We start from the raw sequence: 23776 nt of genomic DNA, 5'->3' as shown, positions 1-23776 counted from the left end.
CTGTCCCAGTGTGGACGTAATTCCAAAAAGAAGAAGACATAGTGAAAATAGGCAGGATAAGTACCAGTGAAGATAAAATGTGAGAAAGATAATAAGTACTTGATTAAACTATCGAAAACCTGTACTTCAAATAATGGGGGCGAAGATTAGAGCATGGGTGGGGCGAAGATTCAATTTGAGGGGACGAAAATTAAAGCACACCATCAATCCGAAAATTATACTTTTTTCAATGGTAAAACTTTATTTTGGATAACTCTGCAGTTTGATCATCGTAAAATAATAGATGAATAGTTGCATAAACCCAATAACATTATTTGATATTGGTTATTAGAGTCAGAAATTAATAATTCCTGCGATTACATGGTTTAGGGGGCGAAATCTAGTGCTTCTACCCTACATGCTGGTAGGCTTGTATAGCATTTGAATCATCGCGACATTGTTAAAATTGTTTTGAATTGAGCTAGAAATGTTTGCTCTACTTTACTCTACATAAATATAAGTTTCAAGTAAGAAATTGATTTCTACTCGGGTATTTTATAAACGCCGAACCATACTATTATCATATTAAAGTTTGAGATACAGGGTGTCCGAGCTGAAAAAATTGGGAATGCTCAATTGGACATTGGATTCTTGACACATTTCTGATTTCATATATTTGTAAAGCCAAGCCAAATTAGTTAAAGGGTTTTCCAGCTTAACTTTTCAGCTTTCCCAGCTTTCTGACAGAAGAAAAATGTTCCTTGTCTACTGAATTGTTTCCAGCCTATTGAAATCCAAACAATCCAATAATCACTTCATATATAAAAAAGGACAATTAAATTAATCTCTTTTAGAATTTAATTAGTAAAAAATGGATCCACAAGAATGCTGTGCCACCTTACATTTTTTGGGGTGTGCTAACGTAAGAACTTCCACTACGATCACATTAAACGCGACGCGAGACGGAACACAGCATTTATTGTTCTTACAAATAAAAAGGATATTAAAAATAGTCTTTTATGTAAACTGGTTCCGAACTCTGTTCCGTCTCGCGTCGCGTTTTATGTGATCGTAATTCTGTGCCAATTTTCGGATTTGGGTCGAAAACTAGTGATGGGTCAAAAATTGGTGCTTTTCTTCAGTGGCGAACTTTCCAAAGGCGAAAAGCCACTCAAATAAAGATAAACAAAAACTAATTTTAGAATATAGGGGGTTAATATAACTAAAACGGTTAGTGTCCGTCGGTTATAACGTCCCTGAATGTTTATAAATGGTTTGTTGTTTGGTTTGGATATTGTTCAGATAATATACGGACACCCTGTTCATAAGAGTTGAACCAGTTTAATGCGACCCGTCTTCACCGAGGGAAGTTTTTGTTCAGATGCCTCTGGGGATGGATGTAATTGAAAAGTTGTGCTGCAAGTATTTACCTGAAAATGTTGCACTTCTTGGGCCGCCAGTCGTGTCCAATTTTCCTTGTATAATATGTTTAGATCTTCCGTTATGGACCACAGCCGATCTACAGTTCTGCAAAAGAAGAAATGGATAAAAGAAAAAATGAGCGAAAACTGTTCACGAAAGTTGTTTGTTTGCGGGTTGTTAACGAGAGTTTTGGGAATAATTTTCGCTACCCATTGGCAGTCGCGCTGAGGAGGTCGAATGAGAGCACTAAACTCTAATTGTTGAAAAATGCATTCCTCGGTGTTTCTTTCACAGGTTTTCATTATCTGGTTAGTGAAAATTCTCAAGCTGCACAAAACTTGCTCCGACAGAAATCTCAATTAAAACTGAAACTTCCTCACGGTGGTGCTTCTGCTTCTTGGAAATATGTAGAGAAAACTATCCCAAGTGTGAGAACCATCACCGACCGGGTTGAAAGAAGGGTTGGTGAGCAATTAAAAACGGAAACGTTATCTGCAGACTTGTGCTCAAATTTATGGAAACTACTTACTATATTGTGTACTTTGGAAAATTGTTACTGGGTGCTAATGATTATGTACACGATAAAACTGCTTCGTGACTGATGATCGAACCGGTTAGTTACTTTCTATTACTTTTTGCTAACAGGCGGAACAAAAAATACTTTTATGATTGGATCCTCGTTTGTAAGACATCGACGTAGAGGCAAACGCAGGGATACCAATTAGAGAAGGATTGCACTCATTTATACTTACTTTAATCTTAGCTCTGAACTAACTACGTCATGTCTAGGATATGGTTTCGATGCTGCAACCGAGCTTTCGATCATGTCGCTTTCGTCGGCGTCTCCTTCCAATGTCACGAACAGCACTGAGCCCACCGCCGTGTACGCGAGGACCAGTATCAGCACACCTTGAAGAAAGTGAAATGAACATCAAAACAAATTATTAAGTTTTTCAATCTATTCGAATATGCTATGTATGAAATTAGGCCAAAGGCTCGTATAACGTAGGAGTTATATTTCTTCAACGAACACTTTGTCTGTGTTCTGGGATCCATATGACATAAGAGCACTTTGCAGAGTTTTTCTCACATTTGAGCGTTTGCGTTAATGTTTTGCAAATGGATTTAAAAAAAATCTATTTTCGAGTAACTTTAAAAATAAACGTTTTCTGTGGCTAGAAGTCACATAAATGAAATTTGGCTATTTTTTCATTAAACGTTAAACGCGTCGTAAAGATGGATAAATTATGGGTGAAATTATGAAAAAATCCACGTGCTCGGCTGGGTTTTTGTTTATAATTTCACCCATAATTTATCCATCTTTATAATGCGTAATGAGTTAATTAATTTAATAACCATGCGAATTGGATTACCGAACAGCTTAATATAAGCATAAATTTATTTTTTTCATAAAAACATATATATGGTAACATTCAAAAGGAGGATGGTGCGGCACGGTAATGAGTTTTTATGGAAGATGATCCAAAATTTACGAAATTTGGGACTTAAGACCCTGATACCTCAGCAACAGCACCATATAGAATCAAACATTCTTGAGTAAAGGTATGCAACAGGAAAAGGGCTGCTGTAATACAAATTGGTTAGATGGAAATTTCTCCCGCATGATGGCGCTAGGAGGCTGTCCTTTGAAAAATATTTTTCGGGATGCTTAACCACCCTCACCATATGGTAAGATTTTTTGTGTGGACATTAGAACTAAATTGTATGCGCAAGAAATCTCCCAATTGATCTGCTTGATTTTATACGGCTGGCTTGCAGGGCCTGACACTAATCCCATAGATTTACGGAGGACCATTCCCCTAAATGTTCGGAGGGTCATCGAGCAGCACAGTTTGGCTCAGAGTCCTCGCACGATTATTAGCCTTCCTTGACATGGCGAACAGACGCTATTTTGTTAGGCACTCCTAACATGAAGTACAGATGCTCCAAACCTCCCATCCCTGTCAGCATACGACCATAGTTCTCACCGGGGTTGGTAATCCGATCTTCCCTAAGGTTGCCCCGACCAGTACTGCGAGGTGGTAGGGATATGAGTTTCTGGGTAGGACTAAGGGGACGTTAGGCATAAGGCATACAAAGTATCAGAACTATAATACTGTCTGATATACGGGATAATACATTCAGATCAATTATATGAAAATTCTAACAATACTTTATATTTGGAGCAATCAACAGTTAAATACAGTGGGATTCCGTTTATGGCAACACAGTCGAAATTTTCAGTTTCTAAAAACAAAACCGTGCCAAAATCGGAACCCATTTTTTAATTTTATTTTTCAATTATTGCTTTAAGAAACATTATTGGAATGTTATTACAGCATCTTTATGGAACCATAGCATTCAGACTTCGGAGCAGTCCATTTCGAACCAGAATTCTATAATATTGGACTATGCTATGAATCTATAGCCTCCTAATGATAATTATGACATACGTCCTATATAATTTTAATAGCTCAAATGTCTTCACTGATTTTTTAAAAGCTTAATGCACATTATTTATATTTGCGGCCCATGTGAAGTGAATAATCGCATAAGTGATTTTTATTCAATAACTATACATTTCCTTGAATCTGTGTAAGGATGCAAAAAAAAACAATGAAACATATTCTTTACGACTTTGTAAGAAAAACATGCTCTGGATATTACAAAACTGTAGGTTCTATAAGTTTTTCGATTTGATGAACGTTAAAAATAAGTTTAAGTTTAAGCCTCAAGCGTAAAATTTTGAAAACAAAATCGGTGAGTTAAGAATGGCTTCAATAATTTATCCTTCTGACAAAGTAAATCATCTCAATGAATAATTGACTGCAGTCTAAAGGGCAAGGAAGAACAACTACAACACGATCGCATGCATGGATTTCGTAGAATACGCAAACAAGCTTATTATAATTTTTATTTAGAATGAGCATTAGTTGTGTTTAACAGTTTGTGTTCAATATATGTTATAAAATTGCCCTAGAAACTGTAAGAGTTTATTAGCAATCACCAGATTTCGCAAAGCACTTCCCAATAACCAATTACACATTCTCAGAGTCCCGCAAGAAATTCCCAGTGTCCACTAGAATTCTACAGATATCCTCCAAAATCCTCCAAATGAAATGTCTGAGATGCCCCTAAAATCATGAAACCGTTTAGGATTCTCCAGAGTATAGTTAGGAAACTCATAGTCCCAGCTAGTAAGGAACATTTGACAATTTTGTATAGAATCGTCTCCAAAAAAAAAAAACGTCAACGCAATTTACGCAATATTAAAACAATTAAAATTTAAGATATGTGGCTTTTTACTTCATTTGTTTCTATTACTGCGGTGTATTTTTACACACGATACACGCAACAAAAAAATTGCAGTAACAACTAACATTTTGGGGAGGTAAACTTAAGCTTTCACACCTGCAATTTCCAGCGGACCAGAAATGCGATTGATTTTACCATGTCTAAAAATGAGCTCTGTCAAATGTACAAGTAATGTAATGGGGTATACCATAAACATTTTGTTCTGAAATTCCATGATTATTTAAAAAATGGGCGGAGTCAGCTACAATAGTAAATTGAACTACAGATTTTTTCCCGTGTATGTATGATATTCCATAAAAACAAAAACAACTAGCTAAAAAAGTGATTTAAGCTCTGTCTGAGCTAGCTAATTTTGCCAAAAACGGATCCATTTTGTTGCCAAAATCCGGGGGTGCCAAAAACGGAATCCCACTGTATATCTTTTTACATAAAACAAGCAATTGCAAATTGGGTTTATGTCACAACAAGTCAATTTTCAATCACCTACAATTAGTCAATAATTAAATTAAGATAAGTGTTCCCCTGATATGATTTTTTTTATATCACCAGTTGTTATAAAACATGTACCGTTTGTAGTTAAAATAACAAAAATTCTAACAAAATTTGCACCAAATTAATCTAAAATATAACAGAACTTGCTACAATTATATCAGAATTATTACAAAATGTGTTGCTAGGATGTTACAAAATAACAAAATTATTGCAAACTAAGTTACTGTTTATGACATCGGATGTTATTTGCAACAAACTTATAAATGCGATGTCAAAAATGTAACAAATGTTGTTATAAATGTATTACTAAAAATATAACAAGTTGAGAACAAATCCATCTTGATAACAAAATTTTATCAACTTCTGTTATTTTTAACTGCTGCTGATAGGAATGTGTTATAATCTTGTTATGTGGTTCTGGTCGGGTTGACAAACCCAAGAGACTTTCTTTCAAACTCTCCAAATAAAAAAAAACATATTTCACTTTGTAAATCAAAAACTCAAGTTGATTAAAATGATCTGGATGAAAACACATCTGAAAAAAAAACAGTAATCGTAAGCCTAGAAAAAATGGAATATTCCCAAGTATTATAAATTATTGAACTTTATTATAAAATTGCTAAAAAAGAACAAATATAAATATATTCAATAAATATAATATATTATGTTATATTTTTGTTTCATTATTGTTTTCAGACCACTAGACAAAAGTTATATCATAATAAGATATGCATATCAAAAACTGATAAAATTTTATTATATTCTTGAAATGTGCATCTGGTCGGGTTTGTTACTCAACCTGAGTTTCGGCATAATGTTCGATCCTATCCTGAATATTCTTATTTAGCTTCCGTTAGTTTTACCTTCACTAAACAATTGTATTTTTTATTTCGCATGATGAACATCCTAAGGGGCCCAGATAGCCGTAGCGGTAAACGCGCAGCTATTCAGCATGACCATGCTGAGGGTCGTGGGTTCGATTCCCGCTGGTCGAGGATCTTTTCGTGAAGGAAATTTTCTCGATTCCCATGGCATAGAGTATCTTCGTACCTGCCACACGATATACATATGCAAAAATGGTTAATCGGCAAAGAAAGCTCTCAGTTAATAACTGTGGAAGTGCTCATAAGAACACTAATCTGAGAAGCAGGCTTTGTCCCAGTGGGGACGTAACGCCAGAAAGAAGAAGAAGATGAACATCCTTCAAATTTGCATTTTTGTACTACAAGATAATTCTTTCCTAAAAATATTTGTGTTCCGGAACTTAATTCCAGAGTACCTGAACAAAGCTTAAAATGGACTTAATTGTGTCACCCGTATTTAAAATATCTAGAAAGGCTTCTAATGGCTGTCTCATATTTCCCTTGAAATACATAGCACTTAGTGGCATCGGATATAAAAAATAATATGACGACCATTTTTAACTTGGCCACCATCTTGATTTTAGTTTTGAATTATGAGATCATCACACGCTCAAAAAAGAGTTGGAAAACGTGAACTGTCAAAAATACACCATGAACTACCATCATGTTTACATGAACGTTCTCGGAACTAGGCAACGCGTTCGCAAAAACATGATCTAGTTCACGGTGTATTTTTGCTTGTTGACAAGTCCATGTCTGCTGTTCACGGATACGAGAACGGATTTTTTTTTCTGTGCATAAGAAAGCTGAGAAAAAATGAGTAATAATGAGGTTACGAAAACAAGGGGAGCAATGGTATTTACCCTATAAATGAATGATTTTCTAAATCATGTTCTACGATTTTAACGTATATGACTAATGTAATCAATGCAAACATATTTTTATGTAATAAAGACGAAAGTTTTCAATCGTTGGTGTTTTCTTCGAGTCGAGTGAAGTATAAGAATATTCATTTCAGTGACAAAATCTGGCGGCCATCTTGGATGTTGATGATTTGGTATCAGAATGAATCTTCAGCATATAGTCGAGTTCATTCTTTCATTTATTTGGTATAAAACCGTTGCAGGGTTGCGATGGATCTTCTTCGTGAACAATGATCGACGCATCTTCGCGATCCAACATTCGCCAAAATTCATTTTTCATTTTTGCGTCACGAAGAGCATTGCAAAAAGCGAACGGATGCAACGTCGAAGAAGCAAAATGAACACACCGATAAGTGGTTCGCGAAGCCTCTCCCCTCGTAGGATTCATTTATCCACGTGCTGTTCATTCTCGTGATTCATTGCTAGGTTGCTTCTTCTCGTAAAGTCAAGCAAACACTCCACGCTAAGCCAGCTCCACGCAGGGCATGTGTTAAAACTACACAGAATGAGGCAACCAATACAGAACTGGCTGACTGAGTGAAAATTCTGAGTAGGTCGCACTAATTCTGTGAATTGCCGACGTTTTCGCCTTCGGCTGTCCGAGATCGATGGAAAGGGAACTGTCAATGATATCCCGCGTGGCAGCAAACAGTTGGCCGTTGGTTAGATAGGGAGTTTTCTGAGATGTTTTCAAGCGAAAAGCCGGAAGGTGGTCGCAAATGCGAAAGTTTTTTCCCCATTTGCTTCCGCTTCGGCTATTGAAAATGAAAAAATCTCTGAAAATCTTTAAAATTGGAATGTGGAACAAAAATGGAAACGAATTCCGCATTCCAAGCGTTCCTCCTCTGTGCGCAATGCACTCATTCAGTTTTGTTCACCACCGTTTGCACAAAACTGTGTACAGCCCCTTTGCACAGAATCTGTGCTGCACGAAAAGAGGCCAATTTTGTGCGCTCGGCACTCATTTTTGAGCGGAGCAAGTTTAGCGTGATTGTTACAAGCCCACATGAAGATGATCGAAATGAATATTTTTCTGTTCTTCGCGAAGAGCAGGCGGCGTGGACCGTACCGTTCACATTACCAAGCGATGGAAAATCACCCGATGATAGCGTCGGGAGAAACAGCGATCCGAAAATGAAACACGAACGAATGAAGCGCCCGAACGGTTGTTTGTGTTTATTCGCAGATTCTGTTTTGATGCCTACGAAAATTCATCGTGCCTCGCGTTTCCGATCGTTGTTCAGCAACATTGAACCGTTGATTGGAGAGTCAAATGAACCGCTGAAGTAAGATAAAAATTGAAGAACCTAATCGTTTTTTCAACGGCGTTAAACGTTAACACTAGAGATATTACCACAAGAATGCCGATCTCAGCTGTGCAAATCTGCTAAAGTCTGCTTACTGACATCTTAGCAAAAGTGACGTTTGATGTCAGCGCTACCCAAAGGTGCTGCTATAAACAAACTTGATTTTTAGCTGACGTATCAGTTAAAATTCAGTTGCTGACCACTCGGATGTGCAGATCTCGTTAAAAGAATGAAAATTAGCCAAGCTCAACTGAGTGTGTAAATAGTTGGAAAAATGTTTGTTTATTTCAATCCATGGTTTAGGCGGTTTTCATTTATTGAATTTATGTATTCATTAATTTTGAATTCAAAGGGTTCCGGGTCATTTGGCTGGATGCCATTTGACCGAATGCCGTTTGACCGAACGCCATATGGCCGAAAGGGTCATATGGCCGAATACCGTTTGGCCGAAATTAAAAACAACAGTGAACTATAGTTGGCATGCATTTGTAATGAATTTCAAAGCTGAATTTCAAAGAACTTCTCAGCTTATTCTTAAATAAGGATAAGTCATCATTGATTTACAAATAATTTGCTCTTTAGTACTAGCTCAAAAAACAGTCATAGCAGAAAAAAGAACATCCTAAATGTAAGCAATTTTTCACTTCTTTTCTAGCGTTAATAGTTGCCAGCATAGCGTTTGTAGTCAGCTTTTTTTCTACCAAATTGGCTTAAACTTAGCAAAAAGCAAAAACCAAAGGAGGAGGCCTGGGATTGAACCCACGATCTACTGCTTACCAAGCAGAAGCGGAGCCATTAGACCACCAAGCCCTCAAACCCTACTGCCGGAGTGAATCAAAAGTGCCAAGAATAGGATCCGGCTCCCTAAGTTTTCACCGAGTCGTTCAGAATACTGCTAGACGCAAGCAATGGTGTAGAGTTCGGTCCACACGTTGCAATCTTGATCTTTGAGGTGAATGACATCTTGCCTAAGTTAACCATTGAGCTAAAAATATGTTTTAAGTAGGAATCTTTGTATACGTATTATAAGCCTTAATTCTAATAACTTTCAAAAATACTTCACTCTTGAAAGAACAGCCTATAATCAAAAGAAGGAAAAAGCTCTTATGAAAACTTGAGGAAGTGTGATGCAAATTATCGTTATATCAGTAAAACTACAAAGAACTGCCGATGATTCAATGTAGGAAAAATTATCAATCAATATATAAGCTTAATTATTGCCAATTGTAATGAAACCAGTACACAGAAAAAAAAATCTGTTCTCGTATCCATGAACAGCAGACGTGAACTCGTCAACAAGCAAAAATACACCGTGAACTAGATCATGTTTATGTGTAAACATGATGGTAGTTCATGGTGTATTTTTGACAGTTCACGTTTTCCAGAACTCTTTTTTGAGCGTGAATAGCTTATGTTTAAGGTGAAGATGGATCGAAGCCAAACCACAAATTTTCAAGGGCACGAATTTGGAGAACCGAATATCCGTTTAAGCTGAAACCTTAATCGATTGGTCACTTGCTGGTGATGACCAATCGATAAGATTTACAGCTCAAACGGATGTTCGGTTCTCTAGACTCGTGCTCTTGAAAATTTGAGGTTTGGCTTCGATTCATCTTCACTTTAAAAGAAGGAAAAAATCTGATAAAGTCACTTGAAAGAAAAAAACACTTGAGAAAAACTTGAAACCCTAGGTCACCGTTGGTAACCCAGAGACAAATCAACCAGTCTTGACGTGATTTAGGGAGCTCACAACTTCGTCCTGAATTAACGGGTCAATTTTATGATTTCTTTATAGACAGACATGACGTCCCATCACATAAAAAATCATCAAATTTATTAGCTGATCAGTCAAACTTATCAATCCTACACATCAGCATTGTAGCCTTTTGATTTTTTTGTTCGTAGTTCAGCCAAACGACCCGTTCGACCAAACGGAATTCGACCAGATGGCCGGACACCGAATTCAAAGATAACACGAAGAATCATTCTGTTATCAAAAACGCATTATAAAAGAAAATTCTTATTTAATAACCTGTTTTTATAACTAACTCTCGCATAATTTGTGATCTCGCCCTAAAAGCCATTAGTAACCGAGTGTGTAGCTTGTTACCGAGCAAAAAAATGGATTTACATATTATTCAACAATGCTACGATGAAAAGAAGATACTCCTCTATCCCCCAGTGGTGATAGTTTTCATCATGGTCCATTCATTTGCTTAGAAACAAAGAGCTACACACTCGGTTACCAATGGCTTTTAGGGCGAGATCACAGGTTATGCGAGAACTAAGCTTAGTAGCATGCTCGGTCCTGGTAGGGATGCAACGCGATAAAATAGAGTATACGTAATCTGTTTTTGGTGTTAGCCTAGAAATTCAACATGTTGAGTGCTAATAAGGTGAAAAACTTATTCTACACGCTTACTGGGAAGTACCCATTAATGGGTAAAAAAGTACCCATTTTCAAGTAAAGTAGCTCAACTCTTTAAAAGAGTAAAGTCGACTTACCCATTAAAGAGACAATTTACACCGTCTTCAGCCAAAGGCTGTAATACTGAACGATTACTAACATTATTATTACACTGATAGGCAAAATAAAGTGCCCACCTTACTAGTTTTCGAATTTCTCTCATTGATTTGGTTCAAATTAAAGTTAACACACCTAAATCTTTTGTGATATTTTATTTTTAATGTTCTTTTAAAGTTGCACTTACGAAATTTTGATAAAAAAGGAATTTTACTCAAAAAAAAAAAAGAAAATCAATTTGCATTGAAAAAAAAGTAGTGACAAAAATAAGTGCCCACTTCCTTCTTGGCCCCAGAAAAGATGATTTAAGAAAAATAAAAAGCAATTTAATAGTTAATGTGTCGTCCTTTGGCCTTAAGGACTTGCTGGAGGCTCTTCGGCATGCTTTTCACCAGGTTTTGTAGGTGTTGTGGATCTAGTTCTTCCCAGGCGCGCTCCAAGGCATCAAAATAAATATTTTTGTTGGTAACACCAGTTTTTACAACCCTGGCATCGAGAATCGCCAACAAATTCTCGATGGGGTTGAGGTCTGGGCTTTGTGGAGGCCATTCCAGCAGTTTAATCCGACAAGACCGGAAGAAAGACTTGATCTTCTTTCCAGTATGCTTCGGGTCGTTGTTCTAGAGAAATATGAATTTCTCTTCAAGGCCCGTCTGGATCAGCGAAACCTCCGGATTTGCCAGCAAGATGTTTATGTAGGAATCTGCCGTCATTATTCCGTCGATTTTCACGAGGCTTCCTACTCCACTCCATGAAAAACACCCAAAGACCATCACATTTCATCACATCACACCTCCATGCGTCACCGTTCCTTGGATGTGGCGCTCCTGAAGCTCGAGCTGTCTAACCGAAAGCGGCGGGCTCGTGTGTGGTGCAGAGCGCCACATCCAAGGAACGGTGACGCATGGAGGTGTGATGTGATGGTCTGGGGGTGTTTTTCATGGGGTGGAGTAGGAAACCTCGTGAAAATCAACGGAATAATGACGGCAGATTCCTACATTAACATCTTGCGGGAAAATCTGGAGGTTTCGCTGATCCAGACGGGCCTTGAAGAGAAATTCATATTTCTCTAGAACAACGACTCGAAGCATACTAGAAAGAAGACCAAGTCTTTCTTCCGGTCTTGTCGGATTAAACCGCTGGAATGGCCTCCACAAAGCCCAGACCTCAACCCCATCGAGAATTTGTGGGCGATTCTCGATGCCAGGGTTGACAAAACTGGTGTTACCAACAAAAATATTTATTTTGAAGCCTTGGAGCGCGCCTGGGAAGAACTAGATCCACAACACCTACAAAACCTGGTGAAAAGCATGCCGAAGAGCCTCCAGCAAGTCCTTAAGGCCAAAGGACGACACATTAACTATTAAATTGCTTTTTATTTTTCTTAAATCATCTTTTCTGGGGCCAAGAAGGAAGTGGGCACTTATTTTTGTCACTACTTTTTTTCAATACAAATTGATTTTCTTTTTTTTTGAGTAAAATTCTTTTTTTATCAAAATTTCGTAAGTGCAACTTTAAAAGAACATCAAAAATAAAATATCACAAAAGATTTAGGTGTGTTAACTTTAATTTGAACCAAATCAATGAGAGAAATTCGAAAACTGGTAAGGTGGGCACTTTATTTTGCCTATCAGTGTATCTTTATTAACGAGATTTGCAGCCCGAGGCTGGCTCATCTCGGAACGGATCACTAACATTAGGCAACGGACAACACATAACACCCAGTAGCCCAGTGATGAATTTTTCGTTTGACGAAAAGTTTCCACCGACCGGAGTGGGAATCGAACCCAAACCCCATGACACAATACGCCTAAACGACTGACGCCGCTAACCGCACGGCCACGAAGCCCACGAGTATTTAATTGATGGGTTTTTTCACCCTTGATCTTTGGTTCAAACATGGGTAATAAGCCCCTATTATTTTATGAATGCTTCTGGGGTTTGAGGTTAGGAATTCCCAAAATATACAGAAAATAATTTTTCAACGATTTAAATTAACGCAAATACATTTATTCCTTGTATTTTACACCGTACTATTAATAATTTAAAAATACTAGTTTATCTTGGTATGCTTTGCTTGCTGTTGCGATGCTCCCAGATTTCAGTCCTTTTCCAAATGCAATTTTTCTCGAGCTGCTCTAAATGCTCTGGAATCCTCCACGAAATGTACCATCTTGCGGAATACCCCAGACATCCCGGAAATCATTACAGTGAACTGCATATGAAAGCCATGAGCTAGTCATTTAAATATCTGAGATAAGAAAGAAGATTTTGAAGATTTATTTACCGGAAAACTTCCGTGTCTACTGGAATAACTTACCCTTTAAAAAAGGGTATTCAATATTTTCCGTTCATAGTTTAGACTTAATCTTTAATTTTAATTTAATGGGTTTCTGGGAAATGTTATGTTAAATATCAATGTTCCTGATATATAAGCACTGTTCACAGTTTCAAAATTTTGCTATTTTTTTTTTTTTTTTTGCAATTATCCCTCCCCGCAAATAACCACCCTTTTTTGAATTTCATGATATCTAGGGTAGATGTACCAATCGTGTAGTTACTAAGCACGATTATTGTACATGTTAATGTTGTAACGGTAAGTAACGACTAATGACTTAATACGAAAAATGATTTCATCGCAGTAATCCACGGCATGTCAGTGAAAAATAATACCTCCACTATTGGTACACTGTTCCTTCAGTTGCGGTATATTTTTAATTTGTGTATTTATAGTTGCGGTATCCGTTGTTTTCTTAAGGGATCCTCCACTATAGGAACAGTTTACCGCAACTACTGGTACAAGTAAGAAAAGTTTTAACAATTTTAGTGATATTTCATCAGTTTTAAAGTAATTTGAACGCTCTTTTCAACTATTCCGTGTATCAACAAGCCATTACGTCGATTGGCAGTGTCGGTTCTATGGCTAATGTAATAAAATCAGTGAAAACGGCACTACCGCAACTATAGGAACACCCGCAACTAAGGGAACATTTACCCTATTTATAAGTAAAACGGAATCAAAATTTCTTTTGAAAATAGCAAAAATATATGAAAATTAATTTGAATTTCGCGATGTTGTATCGATTTGAATTTGGGATCAATATGATTTCGAGGCACAGATGAGTAAACTTTTTTTTAGCACAGACAGAAGGTTAATGAACTTTGCCATATTGCAGTGTTATTTTTCGCTCCGAATTAACCGAGATTTAAATTGCATGAATTAATATGAAGAGCTTATATGAAACACACTTACCTATGGCAGAGAAGCATTGTGATCTCGGGGCTCGACGGCAGCCGCACAGTGTCACCGGTTCATTTTTTTCCGCCTTTGACGACGCGGTCGAAAAGCACAGGGATGGACTTTGTGGTCTCGATGAGGTGCTACTACCGATAAAGTTAGGAACTTGGAGAGGTGGCTTTGTGTTCATATTTGTCTGTGGGGCGCTGAAGATTAATTTTGTCTTTGTGCTTGTTCGTTTGTCCGTTGGTTTAGTTGAGTTGGTCCTTGATTTCACACTTTTTAACCGAAGGATGTTTGTTCACTTCCTGCTTTCGCAATATGGTTTTCTGTTACGCCTCGCTGCACAGGAAGCGGAAAACCACATAGAACGGGATTATTCAAGCAACATGGCTAATTTGATTTAATCAGTTGTCTAACTCGATTTCCACTAACTACTTTATATTCACAACCTCTCGTTCGGTCCAAGATCTACCAAGGAAAGTGGCGCTGTTCCTGTGCCGTTCGGGTTGCTTCATGCTTTTGGAGGACGATGACTAATTGCAATCTGCAACCACTTTCTGATGACCTCGTTCCCGACTATTTTATTGAAGGTCTGTATTGAATATTCATATTTGCCATGGCGGACCTCCATTGACTAGAACACGTAACACAAAAGACAAAGTTTGACCTGTGGAGGAAACGTAGAGAAAAAAGATGAGGTGGTTTTAGAAATTGGTGCCTTTAATTTTATTCGAATGAATATTTGACGTACAACTTTGACAGACTGGTATACATTGTCGGGAAAATACATGGTTAGATAGAAAAAGTTTTCAAATTAATTGAAACTGAATCACTCGCGTACAGTGTGGTTCTGGTGCAGCTTGGAGCTACAAACTCCATACATACATTTTCATCACAAAGTGCACTAGTTCACTTGAAAGAAGTTAATCATGTACCCTATTCCAAAGTTGAATTGATTGGCTAGATGGTAGAGGATGAATAGGTGGTGAGAGATGGTCTCTATAGTTATATGCATTGCATACAGCTATTATCACATCTTTGATATGATATTTTACACTACTGACGTAATTTACATTCTTTACGTGCTAAAAACATTTTGGCTAAACAATATATGCACTATGATTCTACCCCGTTACCCAAAATCTCATGACCTTAAATGGTATTAACACGAAGGCCATTACCCCGAATCCCATTATACAATATCGGGCAATGTCATTCAAAGTATCGTGAAACGGAATATCTTTGATAATGCGCAAACTTTGATAGTGCGACCCGCACAACCTACTAAACTAAATGACATATTTTCTCTTAATCAGTTAAGAAAAATAAATGCAAAAGAAGAGCGCGGTTCTCCTCTGACCGTTATCATCAGAAAAAAAATCTCTATCAAATCTCTGCTCACCAATCGTTTTCTATAGCTGAGCTGCATGTCTGGGAAAAATATAAAAAAAGCGTAGGGCTCGTTTTGAAGTTAAGCCCCTTTGAATGTGTAAGTCCTATAATTCAGAGGGAATCTGGGATATTTGAAGGGGTTTTCATTGGCCGTGGTTATCAGAAAAAATATAACATTAAAATTTAATCAAAGTTGATTAATATAGTAATTTGTAACTTCTGAGAGGAGTTTTGAATGAGTAGATAAAAAATAAATGGGGTTACGCTCTTTTGGAAGTGCAACCATTAAAAACACTAATTTCAAATAGAATAATTAGGCATTCTAATACCGTTAAGCATGTCAAATGTTTTCGACGACACATGACACAACAGTCTTTCACAATCTACTGATTTCTCATAGGCTCAAGAGCTTCAAGGTATTAAGGAGCTAATTTCAATATTTCGGCTTGTTTTGTGAACCCATGCAGTGGCGTAGCTAGGGTTTTTGGGGCCCGGTGCGGAGTTCGATTTATGGGCCCTCAAAATTAAGGCCGTTTAAATGTAAGACGCTAGTGTGAAACCGACTGTTGAAATAAACATTGAACAAATAGTTTTGTAGAATTATGACTGAAGAGGTGGAACTTATGTTGTTGTAGTAGTTTAATGGCAAAAATGTCAATTGATGAACCTACAGTTCTTCTTTTCTTAATTCTTGTTTAGAAACACATTAGTTTAATGAGAAGATATCTAGTGAATTGACATGGGAGTGGAAATATTAGTTGGCGAAGCAGCGCTGGGAGGCAATGATTCATTACAGCTTTAATAAGGTATTCTGAGTAAAGTTTCGACATTTCCTCCATTTTGTGTTTTTGAGTCGGGATTGATTTTGAAATTCTTGATGGAAGAAATATTTTTAAGATCGATAAATTTGCCCAAGGTTTGCTTAAAATAAATTACCAAATGAACCTCAATGATTTCTTCAGGAGTTCATTTTTTTGATTTTCACGAACTTCCTAAGACCTTCAAAAACTCAAATTTTTTCTAAGGGTGACCATAGAAGCTCAGCTCAGAAATTTCATATTGAATTCCTTCAAAGATTCTTTTAGAACTTGATCAAGAAAATCAATCAGTTCTCATGAAATGTATCCAATGATTTTACCATCATTTTCAAAAAACTTCCATCAAGATTCTCGTTTACAATATCTTCGAGATTTTAACTTTTATTTTCTACAGGAATTTTCTTGAATTTACTTCAAAATTATCGTTCAGATTTGAACCAATGAATTCTTTCAGGAATTACTCCAGTGATTGTTGCTAAGATGCCTTTAGGAACTATTTTAGAAATTATGAAGAATCAAAGTCTTCAAAGATTTTCCCTAGTCATTTTATCAGGAATATTTTTTAGAAAGAGATCAAGGATTTTTTCTGAAATTATTGTTGAAAATATTTCAGAAGAAAATCTCAAAGTAACATCTGATGAAACTCGATTTAGTTTGAAAGTATTCCTTGATGAACTCTTACAAAGTTTGAAGAACTGTTCTGAAAGAACTGCCGGGTTCTTGAGGAAGTCTCGAAGGATTTCGTAAGTGATTTGCTAAGATGATTGGAATTACTAGAATTTTTACTGTAATTAATACTCTTCCAGGGATTTCTCTTCAAATTTGACCTGGCATTCCTCATGAAGCTCCTTCAAAAATTTCTGTAAAGATTCCCCCAACATGTCATGCGAAATTACACCTGCAGTTCTTCCAAACAATTTATTGTGTAATTTTTCAAGTAAAATCTTCATGGCTTTTTCAAAAGCTCATTTGAAGTTCCACACTACGGCTAATACTATATATATTCTCATATAATCCCAGGAGGAATTTAAGGAGCAACGTCTTGGGAAAATGTGGATGGATACTTGAAGGAATCCATATAATTCCTTAAAGGATAACTGGATATGAGTTCTCGTAGATCTTCCAGCAAAAATCCTCAAAACAAATTTCATTAAGAACTGTACAATGATTTTTTATACGATAACTTCTGTAGGAAACTTTGGAAGATCTTCTATGGTTACAATTGGAGAAATCAAAATAGTCAAGAAAAGAGCTGTAGTGCTCATGGATTTCCCGGAGCAAATTACAAAAAATATTTCCTAACCGTCCCGTGAAACAAAGCTGGCAGATTTTTTTGGGAGTGTTGAAATCAATTGAAATATTTCTGAAGGAGACCCCAGAAGCATAGCTGAAGAGATATTTGTATAAATCACTAAAAGAATTCCTTAACATTTTCCTCGAGAAATCTGAAAAAAATCCTGAAGAACTTGTGAAAAAATCGCGTGATAGTTCTGAAACTTTTTGACACAAGGTTTACTGCAAGCAGACTTTAAAGACAATTTTTCCTAAAACAGAGACTTTCAAGACCTACCGTTAAAAATAGAGACTTGCATTGAAATAGCGACTCAACTTCTAAAATTAATCATGTCTCTAAAAAGGAAACTGATTTATTTTTTTCAACTATAATTGAAATGAAAATCGGCTCTTTTATGAATATGGTCTGTAACATACCTCCAAATCATTTCCAGATATAATTAAGAACCTCGCATAAGTAGATCCGTAGATAGAGTTATCGATAATGAATTTAGGATAGATATTTTGGCTACTCTAATCACTAATAACATTGAACATGGGGCCCCTACACATTGGCAATCAAGGTTACCTTCAAACTGAATGTTATTTATTGAAGGTTATCTGCTTGCTTACGTGCTAGTTGTCTAGAAATCAACATCATTATATTAATTGAAGTTCTCACCATAATTTGGGGCCCCTCTGAACTCGGGGCCCGGTGCGGACCGCATCAACCGCACCCCCTAGCTACGCTAGTGAACCCATGTACGCATGATTCAGTTTATTTTACATGCAACTGATTGCTACCTGTTGTATATCCAAGCGAAGTATTCGTGAAGTTTTCGATTATGGGTAGTAGTGTACACGCTAAAAATTGTGCGGTAAAAACTACCATTCTAGGGGGTTAGCTTAAGCGCTCGCACCGGCAATTTTCAGCAGACCAGAAATGCGCTTGATTTTACCATGTCTGTACCATGCTGCATCAATACCCGGACGCTTAAGCAGCGACAATTGTTTAAACTTCAATTTTAGGTTGTTTGCTTTGGATTTAAATGAAGTCACCTTATGTTACCAACAGTTTTAAATCAGATTATGGTTTTAACCCGTATAGGCCTGAGTGAAAGCAAAAATTCTAAAACTCTCACCCCTCAGCGAATTCTTAATGGATTCAAATGATTTTTTGTCAGTATACTGGCACACATATCTAGTTTCTAGAAGTGGACAGAGGAACGCGGAAATATTCCTATGGTCAGAGTTATTCCGGTGGATCACTGGGTCAGGTCGGGTGAAAAGGGTACTGTCCGTTTGTGCCCCTGGAGGTAGGCTAATTTCAAGACACAGATTATTTCCGGAATCGGCTATAATGTGGCCACTACATGACGGAATTTTAATAAAATTGCATCAGTGTAAACCTTTTGAGAAACGATTGAATTTGATAACTATGAGTATTGCATTTGATTAATCCTACAAATGACCATTTTCGGGTCCCGGGACACCTCAAACTCACGATAAAGTGGCCAATTTGTATCTGAACATCTGTGCCAAGCTTATGGGAATGCATTTGAGTAGACAATTACGTTTGATTTCTACTTTTCGAGATTAGTATCCAACAAATCTACTTTTCGAGCATTGAAACGGTTTAGTATCCAACAAATCTATAGCCGGTTCTTCCGGGCATTACGTCTGAATGGCGACATCCAGTATATTGTAAACGGTGCAAAGCTCTTCATTTATAATGTTGAATATCAGATCTTAATGATTTATGCACATTAAAATGATTGTCATTGCAAATAAATGAAGGTAATTTGGCATGTCCCAAAAAATACCCCTTTTTCACCCGACTTGACCCAGTGACCCACCGGAATAACTCCAACCACAGGAATATTTCCGAGTTCCTCTGGTCACTTTTAGAAACTAGATATGTGGGCCAATAAACTGTCAAAAATTAATTTGAATCCGTTAAGAATTCTCTGAGCGGTGAGGGTTTTAGTATTTTTGCTTTCACTCAGGCCTATACGGGTTAATAAATAATTTAATGGTAAAAATCACAATTATACTATGAAAATCATTAAAATACAAAAGCATGTCTTGTCCTTAAATCCGGACACCTGAGGCAATCTTTGTTCTTAAATCCGGACAGTTGTTTCCATTTAAAATATATCCATATAAAACTGGTTTATATCCCTGATCGAATTAATTATCACATTTATAAGATTTCCATGCTTACTTGTGTTCTATGGTGCGTAGTATTATGAAAAATATGTATATAAACACATAGCTTACCTCAAGTGCAGCCCAGATACAGTGGGATTCCGTTTTTGGCATGCTCCGATTTTGGCACCCCCCGAATTTGGCAACAAAATGGATCCGTTTTTGGCAACATTTTTCAATACCATTAAAATTTTTAAATTTTTGGAAATATTATCGTGTCTGTTGCTTTAGTCACTTGAATAGCATGTCAACTCCACACCGATTACATTCCAGATCTCCATTTTCGTCGATGTTTCCCCAAATCTCACCAACTACTAAGGACTTGCGTACGTGCTTATTTACTTCAGAATGGTCATTGGTCATACATAGGCAACGTTTCATGAGACCAAAAATCTCCACCAGTATCTCAACTTAAGACCATTCTTTTTTCAGAGGCATTCATATTGAGTGACCAGTCCACTTGAGTCTGCCAGTAGGTGATACAATAAAAAACACAGTTCTTCAAATTTGGAACAGCTTGCTCGAACAAAGCACCAGCACCGACATAAGAGCAACGAAAAATCTATGACTCACACAGAGTTACAACCATAAATCTTACCTCGCTGTCTTTATTATTATGGATTTATATACATTGCGTATGTAAAAACACACCGCAATAATAGATACAAATATGTACAGCAAATTTCATTAAATAACATGACAAATGCGAATACAGTCCAAACTACAATTTATTTTCAATTATACCATTGAAGTGTGCGATAAATATGACTGAGAGTGTCTTTTTGTCTGTGGTATTGTTGTGTATATTGATCTTTCTGCGTCAACTATTTAAAGCTACGTTCTCTCTTTTCTATAGACTCTATAAGGCGTTAGATTTGTTAAGAGACGATCCAGAATTCTGTACAAGATTGTTAATCAAGGATACGGGTCTCAACATCATCAAAATGTTCCTTACGAGCTGAGTCTATGAGTTTCCTAACTGTACCCTGGAGAATCCTTAAGGGATTCGTTCTTATGGGACTTTTCAGAAATTTTAACGAATTCATGAGGATATCTGCAGATTCCAAGTGGACACTGAGAGCTTCTTGAGGAATCGTTAGAGTGTATAACTGGTTATGGAGGATTATGTCCAAAATCTGGTGATTCCTAATAAACTCTAGGGCGTCCTGTAAATTTCAGTTGATTTCATAAGGCAGGTGTAAAACATATATCAAGCTGAACTAAAAATTATTTCAAGTAAAAATTAAATTCTACATTACAAGACATTTATGCATCTTCTCATGTTTATGTTTACCCTTTTGATACAGTCAACCATTCATTATAATTATAAAATGCTTTACTTTATCAGAAACCTAAATTGAAGGAGCAAATCTAAACTTACCGAATTTTTCAGATTTTATGCTAAAGTCCAAAAGTTAAACTGATTTTAAATGTTCATTTAATTAGAAAAAAAGGTCATGCCGTTTTGCAATACCCAGCGCTTTTGATTCGCAAATACGTCTTTAAAAGAAAACATTTTTGTTTTCGTTTTCTCTCATAGTTTTAAGAAAATGTCCAGTTCTTCAATAAAAGTCACTTATGCGATTATTGGTTTTACAAGGCCCTCTTATACAAAAATTATGCATAAAGCTTCTAAAAAATAATTGAAGGCGTTGAGGCGTAAGAACGCGACCAGAAAATCGTTTGCCAGATTTAATATTACGGAGCTATAGATTCATAGCATAGTATAACCCTTCGGGAAAATGCTTCGAAGTGAACCTTTTCGAAGTCTCAACGCCTTATGATTCCATAAAAATGATGCATTAACATTGTGATGATGCTTTCAAAACCAATAGTCGAAAAATAAAATTTGAAATATGGGTTCCGATTTTGGCACGGTTCCGTTTTTGGCAACTGAAAATTTCAACTTTGTTGCCAAAAACGGAATCCCACTGTGTATCCAACCAGCTGATAGTGATCCAAAATACAGCCAGAATATGGAGTTTTTTCCGCATTAAAGGCATTATGAACACTAAACATATTTCTTATCAGATGATTTTATCAAGTTTCTTTAGTTTTACTTACATAGATAAATAACAAGGCTTTAGAATGATGTCCGGATTTAAAGACACTTCCATAGTTTCCCGGACAGTCTCTTTTAACGCTGTAAAAGCATATTTACACCATATTTCACTACTTCCGAGTTTCAGAACTGTTAAACTACCTTTCTGTGAACAATTGCATTGAAAAGCTCTTCAAATATTACATTTTTTCACACATTATCGCTAACTAAAACTTGTGGTAAGCTCGCGACGCTATCACCAAAAAACTTGCAGTACAGGAAAATGACGTCTTTCTGAAGCAGCTGATTGTTTTTATTTTATTTTTCATAATTATCAGCAATGGTAACTAGATTGTAATTTATAGTAATATGTTGGGAACTGTTGGAAGTAGAAGTTATAGGTAAAAATTACCGTAATAATAATACATTTTACTTTCAATCAATGAATTTCACTGGGGTGTCCGGATATTGGTACTGTCCGGATTTTGATTCACCACGGTAGTTGAAATCAGATTGTTGTAAATTATTTCTGTCAAATGTACCAGTAATGCGGCGGGGTGTACCGTAAACATAGTATATTGGTCTGAATTTCCATGGTAGTTTTAAGAATGGGCGTAGTCAGCTAAAATAGTTATTTTTACCACAGAATTTTTTCCCGTGTATGGAATACAAAACTAACCCCGTAAAAAGCAGCGATACAAAATGGAACAAAATAATACAAAGAACATCCGTTATTATTTTTTTCAATGGAATACAAAATCGTAGCATTCACAGAGCTTAATTTTAAATGTTTGCCTTTGTCAGTTTGGAAAACTTTATATAGCTTTTTTTTCGTTTGTGAAGGGTCATAGCAGCTGGTGACCCTTTACTTTGGAAACATAATTTGTGTAGGATTCAAACCATATTATGGTAAGTAGACCAGCAGATAATCAATAGGGTAACAGAACTATATACAATTTTCAGGTAACCAAATCTGGAATTTACGTAGAATCTATAAACAATACTGTTATTATAGTATTGTTAACAGCTTTTTAAAATTATACCACTTAACTTTCAAGTCCCTTACCCCGAATACCTTTTTGATTTTTCCCAAGCATGTAACTTAGCTATAGAAAACGACTGGTGAGCACAGATTTGATGGAGATTTTTTTTTCTGAAAATAACGGACAGGGGAGCACCGTGAAGAGAGCTTTAGTATGACGCTTCTTGTCAGAGCTATTTGAAGTTGGTGAAAGTATTAAAGATTGATGAAATTTTAGCATACTTATGGAAGTTTTGTCAACGGAATCGTTTTCAACGATGCCATTTTAAGTTACTATTGCATTTTCGTTGCTCATATCGTTGCAACACTCATGTGATACATAAATCTTCGGTAGTGTCGTACATAAGCATAAAAACCATTGTGTTGAAACGCTGAAAAATTTACGTATGAACATAATTCAATTTTCTCAAAAACCTCAGTTTTCATTAACTCATAAATATAGGAAAGAGAAGTACCATATATACATTTAACATTTTCCATAGTTGAATGTTGATTCGAACTTTTCACGAGATGGGTCATTCCGATCAATGTTGACCTGGATAACGGCACTTATAAAACATTGAATAACAGAATCGTTTTCGGCGATGCTGAACTGTTGTGAGGCATGTATCTTTGGTTGCGTTATAGTTGGAAAATGGACGCATGTTCAGTTCATGTTAACTTTTGTGAAAGCCTTTATTTTCATAAGCTGATGTGTATAAGAAAGGAAAGCATCATTCTTGCATTGAAAATGTTCCATTGAAAAATATGATTCGAACTTGTCATGAAAAGGGTCATTCCTATCGACGCTGATCAATGTTACCCCCGTTTTTCGATACCAAGGATACCAGTCAAGCAAATTGATAGCGTATTAATCTCATTTAACTTCGAATCTCTTTCACGTACAAAGAGCAGATTTTAGAACTGCTACATTTCAAGCCAGATAATCGTTCACTTT

The 23776-nt window shown here is 36.4% G+C and overlaps 1 protein-coding gene across 1 annotated transcript in view; it reads right to left on the bottom strand.

Moving 5' to 3' along the window:
• The window catches only part of LOC5564889 (potassium channel subfamily K member 10), a 430098-nt gene that overhangs the window by 86773 nt on the left and 319549 nt on the right, over positions 1-23776 (bottom strand). Inside the window, exons 4-6 of the mRNA XM_021853595.1 lie at positions 14079-14733; positions 2154-2310; positions 1410-1506 (exon numbers count right to left, since the gene is read on the bottom strand). Of these exons, the coding sequence (XP_021709287.1) occupies positions 1410-1506; positions 2154-2310; positions 14079-14253 (429 nt within the window). The 5' untranslated portion in view covers positions 14254-14733. The remainder of the gene's footprint in view (positions 1-1409; positions 1507-2153; positions 2311-14078; positions 14734-23776) is intronic.

The sequence above is a fragment of the Aedes aegypti genome, chromosome 3 (assembly GCF_002204515.2).
Source record: "Aedes aegypti strain LVP_AGWG chromosome 3, AaegL5.0 Primary Assembly, whole genome shotgun sequence".
NCBI classification, from domain to species: Eukaryota; Metazoa; Arthropoda; class Insecta; order Diptera; family Culicidae; genus Aedes; species Aedes aegypti.
Note: the sequence above shows the minus strand (reverse complement) of the source record. Positions and strands in the feature narration are given on the sequence as shown.